The 22,716-nt window shown below is 40.2% G+C and overlaps 1 protein-coding gene across 2 annotated transcripts in view; it reads right to left on the minus strand.

The window, feature by feature from the left end:
* The window catches only part of Kif5b (kinesin family member 5B), a 46,285-nt gene extending 29,940 nt beyond the window's left edge, over nucleotides 1-16,345 (minus strand). For both annotated transcript variants that reach the window (XM_050152533.1, XM_050152532.1), the window contains exons 1-5: nucleotides 16,204-16,345; nucleotides 9,368-9,455; nucleotides 1,756-1,829; nucleotides 643-747; nucleotides 190-238 (exon numbers count right to left, since the gene is read on the minus strand). In XM_050152533.1, the coding sequence (XP_050008490.1) occupies nucleotides 190-238; nucleotides 643-747; nucleotides 1,756-1,829; nucleotides 9,368-9,455; nucleotides 16,204-16,329 (442 nt within the window). In that variant the 5' untranslated portion in view covers nucleotides 16,330-16,345. The remainder of the gene's footprint in view (nucleotides 1-189; nucleotides 239-642; nucleotides 748-1,755; nucleotides 1,830-9,367; nucleotides 9,456-16,203) is intronic.
* Between the last annotated feature and the right edge of the window lie 6,371 nt (nucleotides 16,346-22,716).

The raw sequence follows: 22,716 nt of genomic DNA on the forward strand, positions 1-22,716 counted from the left end.
TACTTCTTAATAAACTTTGCTTTCCTTTAAAATTTAAACAAATTTAAAAACATTTAAGTACCCATATGCTGTAAGTTATCCTATGTACAGCATGTCACTTCATGAAATTTCATCCATGTTACTAAGAACATCTATTACTAGAAGAGCAATAGGTACTACTAAAATTATTAAAGCAATAATTTAACTTACCATCTAAAAGGTCCCTTATCTTATCCAGATATATTTCGAAATATGAAACCTAAAGCACAAACAAAGAAAACCTCAGTTCACCAAAACTACAACAGTGTGCTCACTTTATAAGCAATGCAGTCTAAGCGACTGATGTGCAGACTAGGACGCCACACCAGCAGCAGTGCACATGCTAACAGGAAAATGTGCTACAAGGCTGCTGGAAGAATGAGAAGCCCATTTCTGTTACAAATCACCCACAACGGACAGAACAGTTAAGTGTGATGGGAATCTTACAGGGAGAGAAGCTAAGAACAGATTTGGCTAACCCAGGCAGTCATCTAATGGCATATGAACTAGAATCAGCTTGCTAACTCTAATGATCCTTCAACCTTATCTACCTATAACAACTTTTTGAAATTGACTTTAAGAAAGCAGCTATTTTGGAAAATAACTTTTCCCATTGGAATTTACCTTAATATGAAATTCCAAATTTTCATCCATCGAGTAAATATAATTAAAAATATCTTGCACTATTCTTGGAATAATACCCATGCCTTCTGGATCATGTAGTTTACCCTGCATGAAAAGAAAAGCAGAATTTTTAACAAATTTTATGAGATAAATTAAAAACAAAATCTTTGACTCTTTAATAATATATAATTAATCAGATAAGAACTATGTCTGGCTTTTTCTTTTGGTAGCAGTTGTTCTATAAACAATTAAGAATTTCAGCTATTACATATAATATGTATAACCACAAAACAACTAAGTTCTTTCCTTTTCTTTTTACGAGGCCGGGTTTCTCTGTATACCCCTGGCTGTCCTGGATTTTGCTCTGTAGACCACATTCGCCTCAAACTCAGAGATCTGTCTGTCTCTGCCTTCAAGTGCTAAGACTAAAGGCACACACCACCACCACTTAGCCACCAACTAAATTCTTTAAGTACTAGATTTAGATCATCTGCATTTGTAAAATAAACAGAAGATTTTAATTTCTTTCCATATAAATACACATTATTTTCTACACTAAATCAAATTTATGCAAATACTAGGAATGTCTTTATTTCTATTATTTTGTGAAAATTACAAAAATAAATTGTCATTTACTTTATACAGTACATTCAGATAAATGATAAACCCAGATGGCCTGCAGCAGGGATCTGAGGCTGTTTTCTAGGAACAAAGTCAGAAAAGGACAGTCATATCTAGTATTAAAGAGCAGAACTGAGAAGGGAGGGGATAATCTTATTAGAAAAGTATAGCAGATATTTAGGAGACATTAGTCACTTATAATCATCTAAATTTTCCCACATGGTAGAAAAACAAATGTTTAATTCTAAAATGTTCCTTATCTTATAGTTACACTAACCAGTAAAAGACTTCATAATACAAAATATAGGTACAGGTATGGGTAATCAAGCTCAGGAACTCATTAGAATCCAACACTTCAGAATCATTTGTATGAGAAAAGACAATAAAGAGTAAATAAAAACATTTAAGCATGATGAATTAACTGCAAGAAATCAAAATGGATAAGTTATCTATGCTGCAAACTATATTCAAGCAAAGATTATGAAATGCTACCTCCATTGTGTGTGTCTTCCCAGATGATGTTTGCCCATATGCAAATATTGTTCCATTGTAGCCCTCAAGAACATCTGTGAAAAAACAAAAGACCTTCTATTTCAGGGACATTAAATGAAGTACTTAAGAAGTGATTAAAGTTTAATGTGTAAAGTGTTTATAAAGTCATCAAAAGAATGCATGGAGAGATGGCTAGTTTATGTCAACTTGACACAAGCTAGAGTCATCTCAGAGAAGGGAACCTCAACTAGGAAAATGCCTCCATACGATCTGGCTATAGGCAGGCCTGTATGTCATTTTTATTTTTAGATTTTTTTTTTTTGACAGGGTCTCTATTGCTTTGGAGCCTATCCTGGAACTTGCTCTGTAAACCAGGCTGGCCTCAAACTCAGAGATCTGCCTGCCTCTGCCTCCCGAGTGCTGGGATTAAAGGCTGTGTACCACTATCGCCCGGCAGTAGGTAATTTTCTTTTCTTAGTGATTGATATGGAAGGAACCAGCCCGTTGTGGGTGAGGCTACCTCTGGGCTGGTGGATCTGGGTTCTATTAGAAAGTAGGTTGAGCAGTCAGGCACTGGTGGTGCGTGCTTGTAATCTCAGCTCCGGGGTGGGGGTGGGGGACAGAGACAGGCCAGACTGATCTACAAAGTGAGTTCCAGGACAGCCAGGACTGTTACTGTCTTGAGGGTGAGGGAAGGGGGGTGGGAAGAAGGCTAAGCAAGCCATGAAAAGTAAGGCGGTAAGCAATACCCCATGACCTATGCATGAGCTCCTGCCTCCAGGTTCCTCCTCACTGCTTTTGATGATGAACTGGTACCTAAAACTGCGAGTGAAATAAACCCTATTTTCCCCAAGTTGCTTTTGGTCATGGTGTTTCATGACAACAGTAACCCTAATTAAGACAGATGATTCAGTTGTCAAGGGGCTTCCTGTTCTTCCACAGGACCCAAATTCAGTTCCCAACATCCACATGGGGTGGCTCAGAACCACCTGAAATTTTTTCTCCAGGCAATCTAAAGACTCTGGCCTCCAGGGGAATCTGCACTCACTAGTGTGTGCACAACAGCACATACACAGACTTTAAAATAATAAAAATAGGAGCTGGAGAGATGGCCCAGTGGTTAAGAGCTCTGGCTGCTCTTCAGAGGCCCTGACTTCAATTCTCAGCAACATATGGTAGTTTACAACCATCTATAATGAGACTATGGTGCCCTATTCTGGCATGCAGGCAGAACACTGTATATAATAAATAAATCTTTAAAAAATTGTAATAATAAATCTTTAAAAAGTTAAGGTATATTTAATAGTAGCTTTCTGTAATGATCCATATAAGCAATTACTTTCAGGCCTTGATTATTATCTGTCATCAATTAAGAAACAAATTTGAAGATCCACTGCTTAAGATCAACTTTCCAACATAAAGCTCATTTCATTACACTTATATTCCAAAGTCTTATTGTCTTAAAAGACAAAAACTGACCAGCAATGGTAGTACACACCTTTAATCCCAATGTTCAGGAGGCAGATCTCTGTGAGTTAAGAGACCAGCCTGGCCTACAAAGGGAGTTATAAGACAGCTGGAGCTACATAGAAACCCTGTCTCGGAAAACCAAAGACAAAAACCCTGTCAATTAATATACATGTATGAATTAGCTTTACAAACAGGCTTAATTGCTCATGAATCTCACAAACCCACCCATGAGTATTACACAATTCTGGTGTGAATGAGATTGGCCCCCACAGGCTCATATATTTGCATGCTTAGTCCCCAAGAGACAAGCTAAGGTTGGTAAGGATTAGGAGGAGATGTTGTCTTGTTGGAAGAACTGTGCCACTAAGAGTTCACTTTGAAGTTTCAAAAGTCCAAGCCAGGTACACGGTGACTCTGCCTGCCTACAGATCAGGATGTAGTTCTTAGCTACTTCTCTAGCACCATGCCATCTATGTGAGTAGCTACGTTTCCCCACTACAATGATAATGGATTAACCCTCTGAAACTGTAAGCAGACCTCCAATTAAATGCTTTCTTTTCTGAGTTATGCTGTGGAAAAATCTTTTTGTATACTGTGAAGATGTGTCTTTGCCAAGGTGCCTTCTGATTGGTTTAATAAAGAGTTGGATGGCCAATAGCTAGGCAGGAAGAGGTCAGGCAGGACTTCTGGGCAGAAACAGAAGAGGAGATGAATCTAGGCAGGAGAGAGACACCAGGAGACACCTAGAGGAAACAGGATGTGCAAGATGGAAGAGAGGTAATGCCACATATAAAGCGTAGATGGGTTAAATTTAAGTTATATGAGCTAGTTAGGAAAAAGCCTAAACTACAGGCCAAGCTTTCATAATTAATATTAAGTCTGTGTCACTATTTGGGAATTGGTGATACAAAGAAAAGTCTTACTACAGACTTGCCACGGTCATGGTGTCTCTTCACAGCAATACAATAATGAAGGCACTAACTCAAAATCAATTTTTCTAAGAAATTATTAAAGACCTTGGGTATCCCAGGATCATTAACATGCAAGAATCTTAAGTGGGGGTTAGAGGGAAAGTTTTTGTTTCTTCTTCTTCTTCTTCGAGACAGGGTTGTCCTGGAACTCACTTTGTAGGCCAGGTTGAGTTGTGGCCTCGAACTCAGAGTATGCACCTATCTCTGCCTCTGCTGGGATTAAAGCTGTGTGTCACCACTGCCTGGTTCAGGGTGACCTTTTGATGTCAAATCTTCAGGAATTTTCATTGATTTTTGGTGCCCAAGGGGGGGGGTAGTATAAAACTGTGTTCTATAAGAATTAAAAATAAAAGACTCTCGCCAGCCAAGGTGGTGCACGCTTTTATTCCTGGTGCTTAGGAAGCTGAGGAAGGCATATTTGTGAAATTGAGGCCAGCCTGGTCTACATAATGAGTTCCAGGACAGTCAGGGCTAGTAGAGAGACCCTTTGGGGGAGGGATGGGCATGGTCTACTAAAAATGGACAGTAGTAAAAGGAGCAGCTGGGGTGGTTGGTTTTGTTTGTTTATAGTGTTAGGAAAAGGAAAGGTCTTGCCCAGGCTAGGCTAGTACTCTACTAGTGAACATTCTCAAAGCCCCTAGCTGTTTGTACTCATCATTTTGGAAAAGAAAACCAACCAACCAAACAAACAAAACAAAACAAGTTCCAACACTGTACACATTCAGAAACACCATTTAAAAAAGAAGACATTAAGCCTGATGTGATGGGTCCTATTTCAAGCTCCCCGTCCAAAGATCTCAGCACAGAGGCTGTAAAGGTAAAAATAAAATGCTGTGGATCCCGAGTGGCTGCAGCAGGCACGGCACATAAGACCATGCTGCAGGACTGGGGGCAGGGAGCCAGGCAGCGGAGACATGGATAGGTGTGCCATGCAGAGTGAGGTTGGATATTTATTTAGTGGGTTATAGAGGGAAAAGAGAGAAGGGGAGAAGAACAGAAAGGTGGGGTGGGGGAGAAGGTAGAGAAGGAAGCTGCCTCTTCGAGAGGTAGATGGAAAAAAAGAAGACACTCAGGCTGCAAAGCAAGAAGGAATATCTGCCTGCCTCAGCAGAGGGGGGGAGTGGGTGGAGCTTATCTCTTAAAGGGACAGGACAGATCATTACAGAGGCCATTGTGGAGGACCCTGTGGACAGAGGGGGTAGAGGGGAAAAGGCATTATTAGTTTCCAGTCAAGATATTTAATAAACTCCAAATATTGAAACTTACTTTGAAAACCTTTTACTTTTTTGTTATTCTTTTTGTTGTTTTATTTTTGTAATATCAGGGACTGAACGAAGAGTCTTATGCATGGCAGGCAAGCACTGAGCTATGCCTTCAATGCTCTTTTTATTTTGCACCAGCGCTCTGTTCTGGTTAATTTATTTATTTAGTGGCACTGGGGACTGAACCTAGAGTTTTGTGTATGGCAGACAAGCATCCTGAACTATATTACATTTCCCAAAGTTCTTTTTTTTTGGACGCCATTCTGTTGTAATGAGCGGTGGGGCTGCGTCCCCGGCACCTGGCCGCCCGCATGGCTAGCTTATGCCTCGAAATAATTACACAGAAACTGTATTTTTAAAACACTGCTTGGCCCATTAGTTCCAGCCTCTTATTGGCTAGCTCTTACATATTGATCTAACCCATTTCTAATAATCTGTGTAGCCCACGAGGTGGCTTACCAGGGAAGATCTTAACCTGCAGCTGTGTAGGGTGGGAGAATCATGGCGACTGCCTGACTCGTCTTCTTTCTCCCAGCATTCTGTCTGTCTACTCCACCTACCTAATTTTTTGTCCTATCAGGCCAAGCAGTTTTCTTTATTAGGTAACCAATGAAAGCAACAGATAAGATACAAGACCCACCTCCATCATTTTTAAGGGGAATAAAATCATTTCTTGAGTTACATTTACAACATATGGGATAGTAACACCTATGCAATTCTAAAGAATTCTAAAGAAGCAGAACAAACAGTATCAGACCCATTCTAACTTACTTTATACATAACTCTCAATAGGCCTATGTCAAACTCCCTTACTCAAGATCTTTCAACCAATCACATACCTAAACATACAATTCAATGTTTTAATAGATCTTTTAAAAAGATCCTTTCTGAAGCTGGAGAGATAGCATAGCAGTTAAAAGCTCTTCCAAGTCCTGGGTTCAATTTTCAGTACCCATATAGAGGCTCAAAAATATAACTAGCTCCAGGGGATCCAATGCCTCTTCTGGCTTCTGCAGACCCCAGGCACACAAGTGTGGCACAGTCATACATGAAGGCAGAACACCCAAACACATAAAATAAAATTAAAATATTTTAAAACAACAAAAGTAAAAATGTCCTTTCATGATATGATCTAAATTTTCCTGTTACCTCGCAATTAGAACTAAGTAAATATTTGTAAGTACATGTCTACATAATACATTTGCCAGACTATATATAGTTGTCTAACACTGGGGCAATAAATGCATACATGTAACAAACACATCTGAGACTTAAAGCACAGTTTTTAAAATTTTATATAATTACAGAACTATGTAATGTTCAAATATCTACTAAGCACTCATTATTATCTATGTTCTTTGGAGTGTGGAAAAGGCAGCAAATGCTAAGATTATATGTAAGTATTCAAATATGGCAACAGCAATTGCATTTTTATCAGTTAGGAACAGTATCAAGAGGAACTAGTTTTAGGATTTCTGAGGACCTACCAAAACACACAACACAGGTACTCAAGTCTCTTACACAAGATGACATGTTTGCATATAACCTATTTATACCCTCTCATTTACTTAAATCATCTAATTATCTACTAAATGTAAGCCAATGCTACATAGTTGTTACACTGTATTGTTTAAGGAATAATGAACAGGGTAGGTAGGTTATATACGTTTGGTATGGCATAATCTTATTTTTCAAAGACTTTCAATCTGAGGTTGACTGTAATAATTTTTCATATTTTCAAATCTACTCCAGACTTTGCTTTTTATAATAATTTTACTGCCAACATTTTTCAATATAATGTGCAGGAAAAAAAATGAGTGCTATGGTGAATACTCTTGTGAACAAGACTCTGCACTAACACCATTTTACTGTTTGCTTTAGTCTTACTAAAGGAAGATGGAATCCAATAACCTCTGCTGGCCTCCATGAGCACCTGTACACCATGGCATACATTCACACAGACAAACAGAAATAGATCCATGGATGGACAGACATACAGAAGCACACACTAAAAATAAAAATCTGTTTTAAGAAGCAAAATAGCAATTGAGAAGATATCTGAGGTTAACCTCTGACCTCCACATAAAACACATATACCAAGTAGGTCACAAAGAACACAATATAATTATAGTCCATTATACACTCTTTGGGAAATTATTGATGCTATAACACAATATAATACCATTGTTCCTCTCTGTTGCAGTTATATAACAAATTGATCTTTCCTCATTTTACAAACATTTCAGCATCCAGGTCACTGCCTCTCACCAATACTACTCCCACTCTAATTCTCGGTGGATTTAAAGTCCATACAGTATATGATCTGACTGAGACACTAACTGCCCTCTCAGATACTTAATGATTGCCAATTTTAGAATGAGACTCCAACCTTTCATTACTAGCTAACCACATCACCACTATAACCTTAATTTTAAATATTTACCTTCTATTAACACCTGACTGAAGGAGTCCAAGAATCCTTTTGTCTTCTGGAATCTGTAACCTGCTACCCCTTTTATCAGTTTGTTATGCCTTTTAGACACAGGGTCTTAATATGTAGCCATAGGATGGTCTGGAACCCTAGATAGCCCAGGTTGTGGTAATCCTCCTGGCCTCTTCCTCCCAAGGGCTAAAATTACAGGCATACCCAGTTTGCCCATTAATCCTACCATCTTTTCTCACTGTCTTTCATGGTCCCTCATACTATAACTTCCCTAGCTACCATGGTACACTACTCTTGCTCTTGACTTTCTTCTCTCCCGTTTTGTCCTTGCCTGCTAAAACTCCAAATGGGTAAATTCAATTCTTCTGGAAGCTAAATTCAAATGGGCCCTTAACGCTGCCTAGCAATGATTCTACATGCCCCAATCCATCCACTTCATTGTCTGATCCTAGAACCACCTCCCCATTCCTCACTCTTTGTGATGATTTTGACTCTGACATTCAATATACAATATGTAATGATTGTGAAAAGAATGCCTGTAGTTTTCCCCATCACATTTATAAACCTGCTTTTATCTCTAAACTCAGCTTTCTCTTGTTATTAAGATAACTCTGCTGTTTAATCCTAACTAATTCACTTTTTTTTTCTTTTCTGAGACAGAATCTCACTGTGTAGACTCGACTGACCTGGAACTTACAATATAGATCAGGATACCTTTGAGCTCATAGAGATATGGCTACCTCAGTTCTTCAAGTCCTGGATTTAAAGACCTGTGCCACCATGCCTTGCCTTTATTAATTTCTTTTTATATTAAATCCCAATATGACTGGTAAATATCTTAAGATTTTTGCTTGAAACTAAGTATTTTTAGAACTGTCAATAAATATAATAATCATAAACAACTATTTAATTGTAAAAGCCCTTTGATAAAAGGCATTTTTACAGTAAGCAGGAACTTCAGCCAATCATTCAGAACCCTCTCTGCTCTCAGAGTTCTACTGTCTTAGACAAAATAAAATTGAAAAACACTCTGCTAGGTGTCACTTTCCTTTTAACCCTTGGCAATCCCTAATAAATTTTTTGCTAATGACCATAAGATAAATCTTTGAGGAAGGAACAATGGAATAAGAATAAAAAACCTATTTCCTAATGTCTGGAAAATTATCTAGCTACTCTGTTCCATTTCTACACTACTACCTTGGAAATTCTCCCATGAATAGTGAAAAGAAACTCACTTCTCAAGAATACGCTGAAACAGTCTTCACTAGGCCCAATATATGAGAATGTGGCAATTGAAAACACAACAGGTTAACTAATGGTATTCATATTTTTGTTACTGTAACTTTCTTCTAATTAACTTAGGTAAAAGGGGCATTAAAAAGAAAAAGCAATGTTGGGAAATGAGAAAGATCACAAACCAAATTTTACTTATTGCTGGGATAGAACTTGACAAGTTAAACATTTACCTTTAACAATTTTTTTTGCACAATCATTGTACACCTGTTCTTGAGATGTGCTTGACTGGAACACACGATCAAATGCATAAGGTTTGGACTGAAAAATAAAAGCAAAAGTATTATACAAATTACAAATGAGTGGACATTTTTAAACTCAAAGACACCATGACATTCTTTAAAAATAGGATAACTATTATGCACCTCGAGGGTAAGGGACATTAGAAAATTAGCTCCACTAAACAAGAACATCTGTTTTTGCTCTCGTTGTACCCCAGGATCTATTCTGACAAGTACTGAAATTCAATTTTCTTTTTCTATGCCCCCCTTCCACTTGCTATCCATAACTCCACTTCTGAGTTCTAGCCCATCAGCTTTCCTCAGCTTCTTTAAAAGCATTTTTGTTTTGAGACAGGGTTTCACTAAATTGTCCAAGTTGACCTGAACATGAGATTCTCTTGGCTCAAACTCCCCAAGTAGTTTGCATTACAGGTCTTCACCTCCAGGACTGGCTTCCATTTTCAATACTAATATTACTTTGCAGATAAGAAAAATAAACAGGCACAAAAATTGTTGTTAATAATAAAATTAAAATAGGTCTGTCAATTAAAATTCTTTCAATAGCTTTGGTTCAGCTTTTCATTCTTTCATTTAACAAATATTTACGGAATGCAGATGCCATACTGACCAAGACAGATTCTGTTTCAGTGGAAGCTTAAGTAACAGTGGGGTCCACATGACACAATGAAGTGACTACAGTACTTAACTGACATACCGAGAGCACACGAAGAGAGCAGGAGAATGTCAGACACTCAGAGAAGAACATCTGACTCACTAGCCCGCTTTTCACTATCAGCCATAATGCCAGCTGAGTTGGTGTGAGGAAGGGGTACAGGCTTTGCTAATAAGATGCTTCAAGAGCCTGGGGTCAAAAGAAGCTTGTAACATTTGAGAAACAAAAGTCTGAAGTAGTAGGAGCAAAGATCAAATACAAATGTCAACCCAGGGAAAATGACATCATATTTTGAAAGTCCTTAAACCTTGTGGATTCCTTATGGAAGGTAATATGAACGCTGAGGACCATAGAACCATACCTGGAGAAATACTTAGATAGTCTAAGAAAGTGGCAGAGGCCTAAAAGTTTTCTTAGGAATTGGAATACGGGGCCAGCGAGATGACTCAGTGGGTAAAGGAGCCTGCCAAGCCTGATGACACGCTTTCATTCCCTGGTACTCATGGTAGGTAGGGGGCCTAGTAACTACTCTATAATGTTAAATTGTTTTTTCCCTAGAGTCATACTGCTGTATGCTTTGGGATCCAGCTTTTTCTCCTTTAGGAAAAACCAGGGAGTAGGCAAGTATATACCTAGACAGTCTGTCCTTCCTTTTCTCATCTTTATAGAGACCTGTTCTCCTAAGTAATTATACTATTCCTACTAGTGTTCAACCCATTTTAAAAATTAAATTAAAGCTGGAGAGATACTCAGAAGTTATGAGCCCTGGCTGCTCTTCCAGAGGACCCAGGCTCAATTCCCAGCACCCACGGCAGCTCACAATTATCTGTAATTCCAGTTCCAGGGAGTCTGGTACCCTCACACTGACACCAATGAACTATTTCATTTTTAAAAATAGTTTAAAAATATTTTTAAACTAAATCTTCTTAGACTCACTGACAAATTTTCTGCTCTACTCGATTGTTTCTTATTCTTTCCCAGCTTTCTGAAGTCAGTGCTCTATCACTGACCCATACCCCTGGTACTAACCTGACCTTTAATTTAATCCCATATACACAAGTTTGTTAAAAAGATAGTTTGTTATTTTACTTGTTTGACAAAACAATCTTTTTGGACTGCAGTTCTAAGATATTAAGATATTGGGTATTTTTCAGTTCACAACTAACTACCTTTCCTTGAGGTACATGCATTTTATATTCTGATTTTTCTTAATCAAAAAACTAAAATATGTCAGGTGGTGGTGGTGCACACCAGTAATCCCAGCATTCGAGAGGCAGGCCTCTATGAGTTCGAGGCCAGTATGATCTACAGAGTGAGTTCCAGGATAGGCTCCATAGCTACACAGAGAAACCCTATCTCAAAAATTAAAAAAAGAAAAAGAAAATTAAAAAAAATACATTTATTTGTGTGTGTGCATCACTACACACATACATTCAGGACAACTTGGAGGAACTGGTTCTTTCCAACCACTGAAGATGCTCAATATCTTGCAGACTTAATGCTTTATATAAAAGTAAACAAGCACATCTAATTAGCATGCAAAACTGTATTAATCTTTAATAAGTAGTATCAAAAGAATGCTTTAAAATATTTTCATGATTATCAGTACACATCTGATACCCTGATCTACAGGGCTATCTATCCCAAACCTTCTCTTTTCCCCGTGACTTTCTACTAGTCTAGTCTGCTTGTAAATGGTGGTCATATGATGCAGCTCTGAATCATATAAAATAGTGATCTGCTAGGAGGCCCCTGAGAAAGTCTTACTTCCCTGATAAAAGGGACCACCCAGTTGGAACTGCTTTCTTCTTCTTGGAATAAAATCTGAAGCTGTAGCATCCATCTTGTAAATGCAACTACAATAATCAAAAGTAACTAAGCACGACAGACTATAAGAGTCTTGGAAGCAGCAGCAATATGAACCTATTTCTAATATTTCTATGAGAAAAATAAAGGTTTACTTATTTAAGCCCCAGCTGTTTTCCCTCAGCAACTGGAAACATTCCTAATTGGACTTCATCTGCGAATCAACTTAAAATGGTATCAATTTTGATTATTCTGTGATGTAGGATTCCCCTCTGTATGCTATGAATATGTTTTATTACCACTGGTTAATAAAGAACATGCTTCAGCCTATAACAGGGCAGAATATAGCCAGGCTGGAAGAGAGAGAGAGAGAGAGAGAGAGAGAGAGAGAGAGAGAGAGAGAGAGAGAGAGAGAGAGAGAGAGAGAGGAGCCAAACAGATGCCATGTACCTGCTGAAGAGGACAGATGCCAGAATTTTACCAGGTAAGCTACAGACTTGTGGTGATACACAGAATAATAAAAATGGGTTAATTTAAAATGTAAGAGTTAATATTAAGAAGCCTAAAATAATAGGCCAAGCAGTGTTTTAATTAATATAGTTTCTGTGTGATTATTTCGGGTCTGGGCAACGGGGAAACAAACAAACGGTCTCCCTTTACAAAAGTAATCCTTTTGCTAAGATGCTACTGACATATTAACATTTAATCCCATATACACAAGTTTGTTAAAAAGATAGTTTGTTATTTTACTTGTTTGACAAAACAATCTTTTTGGACTGCAGTTCTAAGATATTAATTTTGAGACTGTAAAATGGCTCAAAAGTTATCTACTATTATTCTTCTAGAGAACCTGACTTCTGTTTCTAACATCCATGTTAGGCAGCTTACAATAGCCTGTAACTACCTCCTGGCAACCCAATGCCCTCTCCTGGCCTCCATGGGTACCTGCATGAATGCATACATGCATACACATATGCACTCACATACACCCAATGAAAGAAAAATAAATCATTAATTTTACTATGCAAGGCAAAAGATAAAAGTTATGAATTTACTAACTGAATCTGGCTTCCTTGTTAGAAATCAAGATCGTGGGAATGAAAATTTTACAGTGAAGACCTATCTCTATCTTTTGAATAAATTAAACAAAGAAAACATAAATCAGGTCTTAAGGTTTTTTTTTCAGTACACTTCTTTGACTTATACACATATGCAACCTATACCTGTGTTTTCAAAATTACTCTATTTTACAAGCTCTAAATCACAAGAAGCATCCATACCTGACTTAGCCTTCAAGGGGATAAATCCAAGGAGTGAGTTTAACCGAACTGCATCATACCTTAGATTTCTTGAATGACTGCCATGTGAGGTTGCACAGATCAAACCAAATTTGGTCATAAAGAAGGGATATGCTACCAATAGGAATTCTGAACAGTGATCTTTCAGACTGCAGTGTGTGCTGGATTTTCCTTTGACATGATGGTAAGTAAGGATGTTTCTTTCCTCTCTTAAGGTTTAAACATAAAACCAGCATTGAGATGTAAGTGCAAGGTGTGTTCTGCTTGAGGTAAGTAAGGAAACGGACAAGATAATCTAATTAGTTTTAATTCTCTTTTAATGTCAATGAATCATACAGTAGGCTGGCTTCTGTTCTGGTAGCCTGAACAATATACCACATAAGGAATATGATTAGAAGACATTTAACTCTGCAGACACAGTCCATATATCTTTTTATCAGGTTCAGGATCCAATAAAATGATTAAAATAAATCATGTTTTATAACTTTTTTCAATCTGGTTCTTTGACATAGAGATGTCCATTTCATTCCTTAAATTCCCTTATGCACTCTCAAAGAGGCTTTTAAAATACAATTCACCAAAAAATTGAATACAAAGACCCCAGCATATTAATATAGTTGGTATTTGTAAGAAATCAGTTCCTAACATAATGAATGAAACATATTAAATAATTTCAGTGTCCTTAATTTTCCCTTGGTTTTATAGTTTACTTTTCCATGTACTTTTCACTCATCATGTACCCAAAGTTTCTATCCGTCACTTAAACATGTTATTATTATTTACAGAAACCTTGAAACAGAAATTATGCACAATTTTTCCCAAAGGAAAGAACCTAAAATAAATGTACTTTCTGTAGTGGTGGCTATCTTTCGTTTCTTTGTGTATTATATGCCAAATTTGGCCCACACTAGAAAATTACTTTCTAACTTAATCTTTCTCAACTCCCCCTCTCTCCCTGGGGGTGGGGTGGTTGTTCACATGTAGCCCAGGCTAAATTCATCCTCATGGGGATCCTCCTGTGTTTGGAGTGCTAAGATTAAGAGTGTAAATTACCACCCAGGCTTTTAAAAACAAAACAGGCGCTCACGATTCTCTTGTCTCAGACTCACATGTTCTGTGACTACAGGTGTGTGAGCCACCGTAACTTAAGACATACTGTATATCCTAAATTTTGGTATTCTAAGCAAAACAATCTTAGCAGTATTTATAGATTTGTTTAAACATGCACAAACCCCCAGAGAATAAAGACTATCTTAATACAAGTGGAAAATGAAATACATCTATCTTTAATTGTCTAAACCATCGCTGACACCGAATAATCAATCATAGATCCTAAGGAACAAGTAGCCCAAGATTTGATAACTAATAGAAAGTTTCTACTGACTGCAGGCACAATACACACGCATACACACACCCCACCCCCACTCCCAGGGGCCTAAAGAAAAGGAGGATCCCTACACTTAACTTCCCTTCCTTACTATGATGTCATTTATGGCAAAAGCATCTTGAGGACTTTTAACAAAGAACCAGCCTGATAATCATCACACAGCAGAAGCTGGTAGCAACCTAGAGGTTTTCTTTTCCTGACAAAACCTACCAAGATGTGGCACTAACACATTCAACTTGCGAAACTGAACTTTGGAAGCCTGTGCATTAACACATTAACTACAGTACTATCTGCAGGCCAATGCTTTCAATCATCAATGGCTCGTCTCCTGTGACCGCTCTGTCCTATTTCTATATTAAGTAGTCTAAACGACAGACTAAATATAAAATCCCACTCAAGGAAACAATTGAGAGTAAAAACTGATATTAAAAACTGAATCCTAATAATGCATGCCTAATGCACATGGCATTATCACGAAGATGAATTTTCTTTTTAGTTTAGCTGGCTATTCTGTATACAGGCAAAATCTTATTTTCTTTAATCTTTAATTCAGAATATTGTCTCCAGAGAACTTGCAATGCTGGATATGAAAAATCTCACCAACTCAGTCACATTTTACACTACGAAGTACTATTTACTATTTCTCAGATTACCAAGATCAACTTTCTCCAAAACAGATTGTATTTGTACTAATATGAATCTAATAATAGTGATTTACTCCCTTTAAACGGTCTTCACAACACTTTGCTATTCCATACAACCCAGTAAAGAGTGAAATTCTACATCTTTCTGATGTATTTGGCCCAGTCTGAGTCCACTTATATGTACTATAGCATTAGACATAACTGCTAATTTCAAAGAAAAGCCACTATTTCTTTTTACAGGCCTTAATTTCCCACTTATTATTGTTAACATGAAAAGTCTATAGAGGGTGAACATTTGAGATGCAAGCATATTGTAGTTGCCGTTTCTCCTCCCCTAAGATTTCAACGCCAGTAGCAAGTTCCTTAAAACTTAAAACTAGGTATCTATTATTTACCGTACAGTACAGTGGGACCCACAGCTCAGTGATCTGGATGAACTCTGACTTCTCAATTTGGAGGCACTGCGCATCATCAACAGCATCAGGAACAATGAGCACACACAGACACACACGAATGAATACATCCTAAACTAGACTCTAGAGTGCCAGGAGGAGAGTATCCTAACATACAGACACAAAATGCAAACAGACTGACAACTGACTCCCGGGACGTAGCCTCCAAGAGAGCCCTAGGGAGGAGACTATCCTAACACACACACACACACACACACACACACACACACACACACACAAATGTGCCCTAAACCAGCTCGCGAGACGTAGCCTCCAGAGTCCCAGCTGGGGGAATAACCAGGCTAAAAGACATCTCCCAGATTCCAAGGCTTAGAACTGGATTTGGGGGTGACGCTCGAACCACCAGAGTCGCCGGAACAGGTTCGATCTTCTCTGGCCTTCTGAACCCGCAAATCTGCCTCGCAAGAGCGAGCACTGCCCTGCTCCCTCCCGGCTTCGCGACAGGCCACGTCCCAAAACTCACCGCCCTTCCCGACCTCACGCGACGTGGGTACAGGGGCCACTCACCGCGATCATCACCGTGTCTTCTCCCTGGAACTTAGCGACATACTTGTCGCCACGGTTCACCTCGGACTCGTTGAGAGGTCTGAAGCGACACATCACTTTGATGTTGCACTCCGCCGGGTCCGCCATCTTTCTGGCAGCTGGGGCCGCAGGCCGGGAGCCACTCCCCGCCGCTCAGTCTCGGGGTAAGCGGCGGGAGCCGAGGGGCAGGGGTCGCGAGGGCCGGGAGGGCCGGGCTCCGCAGCGCCGCGCGCCCCGGGCAGCGCCGGGCAGCGCCGGGCAGCGAGACCGAAGCGCTCTCGCCGGCAGCCCGCGCCCGAAGCTCACTTCCGCTCCATCATGGCGGCCATTGGCGGCGGCGCTCGCAGTCTGGGCGCTCCTCGGTCTCCCTCAGCGGCCTCCGCAGGCTGCAGGACTGGAGAGCAGCGCCGTCCTCCCTTCCTGGGAGGGGCAGCCGGGCCCAGCGCTCGGCCCACTAGTCGATCCCGGCGACTCGCCTGCTTTCGGGCAGCGGACCCTCGAACCCTCCAAAGGCCGCAGACCCCGGGCCGGCTGCAGGCTGGGCGGGCGGGAGGAGCACTGCGCAGGCGCAGGGAGAGGCCGGGTAACCAATCATAGCCCGCGCCGGGCCGTAGGCCACTTCAGCTCCACCTCGCTCCACCTCGGCTCGGGTTTGGGCTCCAGAACAAGTTTTCCTGGGAGTTGAGGAGCCGAGGGCGCTGCGGGGTTCTTTATAACTCAGGAAGCTCCACCCGTCTTTTTCTTTCGAGAAGTTTGGTTCTACCACTTAATGGTGTTGTTTAACTTAGTATGACATCAGATCTCTAAAAGAAAGAGTTTGCTTTCATTTTGGCCACTGTTGGTTTTTTTTTTTTTTTTTTTTTTTTTTTTTTTTTTTTTTTTTTTTTTTTTTTTTTTTTTTTTTTTTTTTTTTTTNTTTTTTTTTTTTTTTTTTTTTTTTTTAGATTGCTTTGCCTTAACCGGGGAAATTTGAATTAAGGGTGGGGCATGGCCCTGGTGCAGCAGTACTCCCCCATCCCCGCCCCACGCGCGCCCCTTTCAGTGTGAGTTGGAGAAACATAACAAAGGGGAAGTTTCTTTAATGAAGAAAGTTTTCGAAGAGATAGGGAACAGAAGGGTGGGATGGAAGAAGAACCTCTCTCTCACTTTTTACTTTCAGCTACCCAGGACTTGACCATCACACAGGTGGACCACAACATCCCAAAGGTATTCAGTGAATTCCCACCACCCGGAAAATGAAACACAGAGGAATGAAAACTGGTTGCTTAAGATTGTGCCTTTAAAGGTCTAGGATCTAGGCCCTAAATTAATGTGTGAATTACATTTCTAAGAAAAACAGTCCGGAGGCTTGAGTTGTAGGTCAGGCATGGTGCTTGCTTAGAAAGCAGGAGGCCCTAGCTCCGACCCCTTGCACTGTAAAAACAAACAAATGACTTAGCATTCTCTTCTCAGAAAAAGAATACCACAAAACTCTATGTGGAAAAGGTTCTGAGATGCTGCAAGGGAAAATGCTTCAAGGATAATTAGAAACCTTTTCTTATGGTTTCCAGACTTTGCTGGGAAAATGAACAACGGAACTATGAAAAACTCCATTGACCCCTGAACTTGCTGGAGCATTCTAGCACCTCTGAAAACAAATCCAGAGTTCAATAGAGTCAACCTGATTGTCTCCTGCAGTGGAGGAGTGCTTCGGGACAATGGTCTTGTACCCTGTCACTTGTATTGTTTTAATAAAATGCCCATTGGCCAGTAGCCAGGCAGAAAGTATAGGTGGGGCTATCAGAACAGGAGAATTCTGGGAAGAGGAAAGGTTCAGTCTGCAGTGGTCATCCAGACACAGAGGAAGCTAGATGAGAATCCCTTGGTGATGAAAGGTACCAAGCCTCACAGCTAACACAGACAAGAATTATGGGCTAATTTAAGATGTAAGAATTAGTCAATAAGAAGCCTGAGCTAATAGGCTAACCAGTTTATAATTAATGTAGACCTCTGTTTGTTTCTTTGGGACTGAACGGCTGCAAGACCGGGTGGGACAGAAACCCTCTGTCAACAGAGGAGAGCTCACAATAGAGGGACAGTGGGGAATCTTAGAAATATAGAAAAAGATGGGAGTATTAAACCTTGAAAGTGTGGAATTTAGGTACAATTTAAATGGTCCAGTATTTTGAAAGGCTCTAAGCAAAGCAGAACTCTGATAAAGGTACCACCCCAGAGCTATATAATAGTGGTTAAGGTTCCATTTCCTTGAACATGACAAAGTTACCACCCATGTGAAATATTGTCTTGGGAATATCCTTTTTCTGAAGCTCTTCAAATCAAGTCTGCTTTGCTGTTTCTGTGGTCCTCCAGACATTAGTAGAAGGTTTTCTTTTTGCCGATATTTAGAACCACAGTTTCTTGTAGTCTGTGGTTTTAGAGAATAGTTTTTCAGTGAGAAATGCAGTCAGTGTAAGGAGGAATTGGCTGTAATGTTGTATGGATGTAGCAAGTCCTTGAAAGAGATACCTTTTTCTGCTGTTTTTAATCTGCCTTTATGTCTGTTAATAATTCAGTCCACCGAGATTTTTACTTTCTTGCCTCTTCAGTCCTTTTCCTCTTTATCTGATTTCTTTATCATATCTATATCCTATCTCCTTTACCTCTAATTTCAAAAGGAATTAGTTTTTCTCTTGAAAAGTAAGGTTTTTTTTATTTGTTTGTTTGTTTGGTTTTTGTTTTGTTTTGTTTTTGGGGTTTTCAAGACAGGGTTTCTCTGTGTAACTGTCCTGAAACTCACGTTGTAGACCAGACTGGCCTTGAACTGACTGAGATCTGTCTGCCTCTACCTCCCAAGTGCTGGGATTAAAGGCGTGTGCCACTACTGCCCAGCCGAAAAAGTAAGTTTTTCGTTTACAATCCAAATTCTCCAGTACCTGGCTCCTACCAGTATTCATCTTCTATCTCTAGTTAGTTGTTTCTTCTTCTCCTGCTCCTCTTCCTCCTTCTCCTCCTCCTCCTTTTTTCTACTCTCCCTTCTTTTCCTCCTTTTTCTCCTCCTCCTTTTCTTTTCTCAGCTCACCTGGAGGAAAGAAGGAGACAAATTCATGCCATACCAAAGCTTGAGAGGCTGAAATAGAAAGATTGCAAGTTCAAGTCCAGCCTTGCATACATGATGAGTTCCAGGCCACCCAAGATAGATAGAAATGCTGTACCTCAAACAAACAAGCAAAAAGCTGTAAATAAAATAGACAAACAAAGCAAGAAAGCCAACAATAGACTAACACCTTTATTGGTTTCTTTGACTATTAACCTTTCATTAAAAGTAAATAGAGCCAGACCCTAAAGCCAAGCTCTAAGTAGAGTTTCATCAGTCATATGCTATTGCAGTTGGAAAAGAACCCATAATGAACTGAACTCTGGTTTGTACTGAGATAATTGGGCGTTTTTAAAGAAAAAAGACAGGAGCAAAGAAGGAAATGAGCTGGAGATCAATAGTGAGAGAAATGAAAAAAATTACAAAAACTGGCTGGGTAGTAGTGGCACATGCCTTTAATCCCAGCACTCAGGAGGCAGAGGTAAGCCTGGTCTACAAGAGCTAGTTCCAGAACAGCTAGGGTTGTTACATAGAGAAACCCTGTCTTGAAGAACCAAAAAAAAAAAAAAAAAAAAAAAAGACTGTGCCATAGCCTCAAATAGACTCCAAGCATTGAGTCTCTACTTTCTACAAATACTTACCTACCCAACTCTCTACCTTTGATGACCAATATCAGTATTCTTCCATACCCCAGGCTAGAACCACACTTTCCTGATCTCTTTATGTGCCAAAGAGAAGTGTGGTAGTCTGAATCTGAATCTCAGCTTCTACTCCATAGTTCCCTCTGTTTTCCCCCTGCTTTCCAACTCAGAATATCTGAGCAATGATTGATTAAGAGCTTTGACCTTCAAGTCTCCTCCCCCAGGGAAATGAATGCCCAAAAGGTGACTCAAAAGGCTTCCCAGATTTGGGAAGCAAAGAAAGATGAATGGGCCTGGGAGGGAATCCTCTGGGTGCTGCTGTGAGCAGAGGACTAACAACCAACGTCCATGGCCTTTCAACCCTTGCTTCTTCCTCCTTCATAGCAGTGTTTGGAAGCTCAAGCCTCATAAAAACAAAAGCCATAAAGGGAAGTGTCGTGCAAGAGCCCTGAGCTTTCAGTCCTGCCATACATACTTGGGTTAGGAAGCACCCACCTCCTGTCCTCATAGAACCAAGAAGGAGAAAAATGCTATGCAAAAATAAGAGCTTCCCACCTTAGTAGGCCTGGATGGAGGTGGGTGGTCCTTGGACTTCCCACAGGGCAGGGAAACTTGATTGCTCTTTGGGCTAATGAGGGAGGGGGACTTGACTGGGGGAGGGGNGAGTTCTCAGTAGTCCTCATTGTCCACTATGTTCAGCGAGTCTGGTTTTATTCCAGGCTTTTTCAGATCCAGGCCAGCTGGCCTTGGATGGAGGTGGGTGGTCCTTGGACTTCCCACAGGGCAGGGAAACTTGATTGCTCTTTGGGCTAATGAGGGAGGGGGACTTGACTGGGGGAGGGGGAGGGAAATGGGAGGCAGTGGCGGGGAAGAATCAGAAATCTTTAATAAATAAATAAAAATTAAAAAAAGAGCTTCCTCAACTGTTTGTGATAATAAACAATTATGGTAATAAAAGCCTATGGAGTACTTTCATGAGGAAATAATTTTTTTATTTGCATGTATTGTATATATCTATATAAGTATATACCTTGAGTGCATAGGATTCCTGGAGCTGGAGTTACAGGTTTTTGTGAGCCACTTAACGTGGGAACTGAGAACAAACTGCTATCCTCGTCACTGAACCACTTCTCCAATCCCCTAAAGACTGATGTTTTAAAACTTGATAATCCCAGTTTTTCTTCCATATACAAATAAGGCAATTATAATTGCCCAGTCCTTCATGGCCTGGTCCTGGAAACCTGACTAGGGTGATAGGAAATGAAGAAAGGACAGACAGACATACAGAAAGGCTAGGATTGGTTAGGCCCTGCTTTGTCTGACAGACAGCAGGAGAAGGAGGGGAAGTCTCTGTATGGGAGCAGTTTCTGGCTTTAAGATCCAGGAGGAAGCTGCTTCTGTCAACTCTGTCAGCATTGGCACACAGGTCATAGGAAGGATTTGCCAGTTCCCTGAGCCTGACCTATTGATCTAAGGCATGGATGTCTTTGTCAGCAATGCACATTCACTCGGGACTCCATCTTCTCCTTCACACTCACTCGGGACTCCATCTTCTCCTTACACACTCAGGACTCCATCTTCTCCTTACACACTCAGGACTCCATCTTCTCCTTCACACTCACTCAGGACTTCATCTTCTCCTTCACACTCACGCAGGACTCCATTTTCTCCTTACACACTCACTCGGGACTTCATCTTCTCCTTACATCTCAGGACTCCCTCGTTCCCCATAAGAAAACATTTGTAACAAAATAGTACATTTCTTTGAGTTTGTGACTTGTCAACATAACACACTAAGGAAAATGTGATACCTTTATCTTCACAGATTGTTAGTCTTCAGTGATAGCCCTCCAATGAACCAGGCCTCCGGGGAGTCATACCTTTGTGTGACCTCTTTCCTTAGGATCTAAACTGGCCCTGTACCCTTGCTCAATGCGAAAGAAGTATAACACTTCATGTTCATGCTATATGAAACTAACTGTGAAGAAGGCATGCAGTATCAACTTTGATCTCTTGGAATATTCCTTTTGTTCTGACTGACACATCAGGTCCACCACTGCCCCTCCCCCACCCCCCAGAAAGCATCACTCCAGCAAGGTCATGTGTAGGCACTCCAGGCAATAGTCTCAGAGGATCTCAGCCTTCCAGGCATTCCTACCTAGGGACCAGACTTGTTAGGGAAGCCGTGTCAGACGTGCAGGGCAGCATTGTCCATTAGTTGAATACCAGTAAGCAATCTCAATTGACACTCAGAGCAGCAAAGTGAACCAGCTGAGGCCTGCCTAAATTCCTAGCCCATAAAATCATTAAATGCAACAAAACAGTTCTGCTTTTAAGTAAAGTTATACTTTCTTTTATTAAAAAAAACAGTTATTGTTTCAAGATGTTCCTACTTGGAACATTTATCTTTGAGAAATAAGTTTACAAAGTGTAACGAATGTACTTAGATTGGACTTTATTCTAGAGTAATTAAAAATTTAAGAGTTGGAGAGGGGCCTGGAGAGATGAGAGATGGTTTAGTAGTTAACAGTCCTGGCTGTTCTTCCAGGGAACCAGGTTTGATTTTTACCACACTCACAGAGGCTCATGTCCATCTGCAACTCCTGTACCAGGGGAGCCAACTCCCTCTGCTGGCTTCCTCAGGTACCGCATACACATGGTACACAGACACATGCAGGTGAAATACCCATGCAGAAAAAGTTGGAGAGGGTCTATTGTAACTGCGTCTAGAACAGTATTGCTCCAAGAAATTTTTATGTGAAATGGCTTTCAGAATGGGCT

Source organism: Alexandromys fortis, unplaced genomic scaffold (genome assembly GCF_014885135.2).
Source record: "Alexandromys fortis isolate MF-2015 unplaced genomic scaffold, M_Fortis_MF-2015_v1.1 scaffold_54, whole genome shotgun sequence".
Taxonomy (NCBI): Eukaryota; Metazoa; Chordata; class Mammalia; order Rodentia; family Cricetidae; genus Alexandromys; species Alexandromys fortis.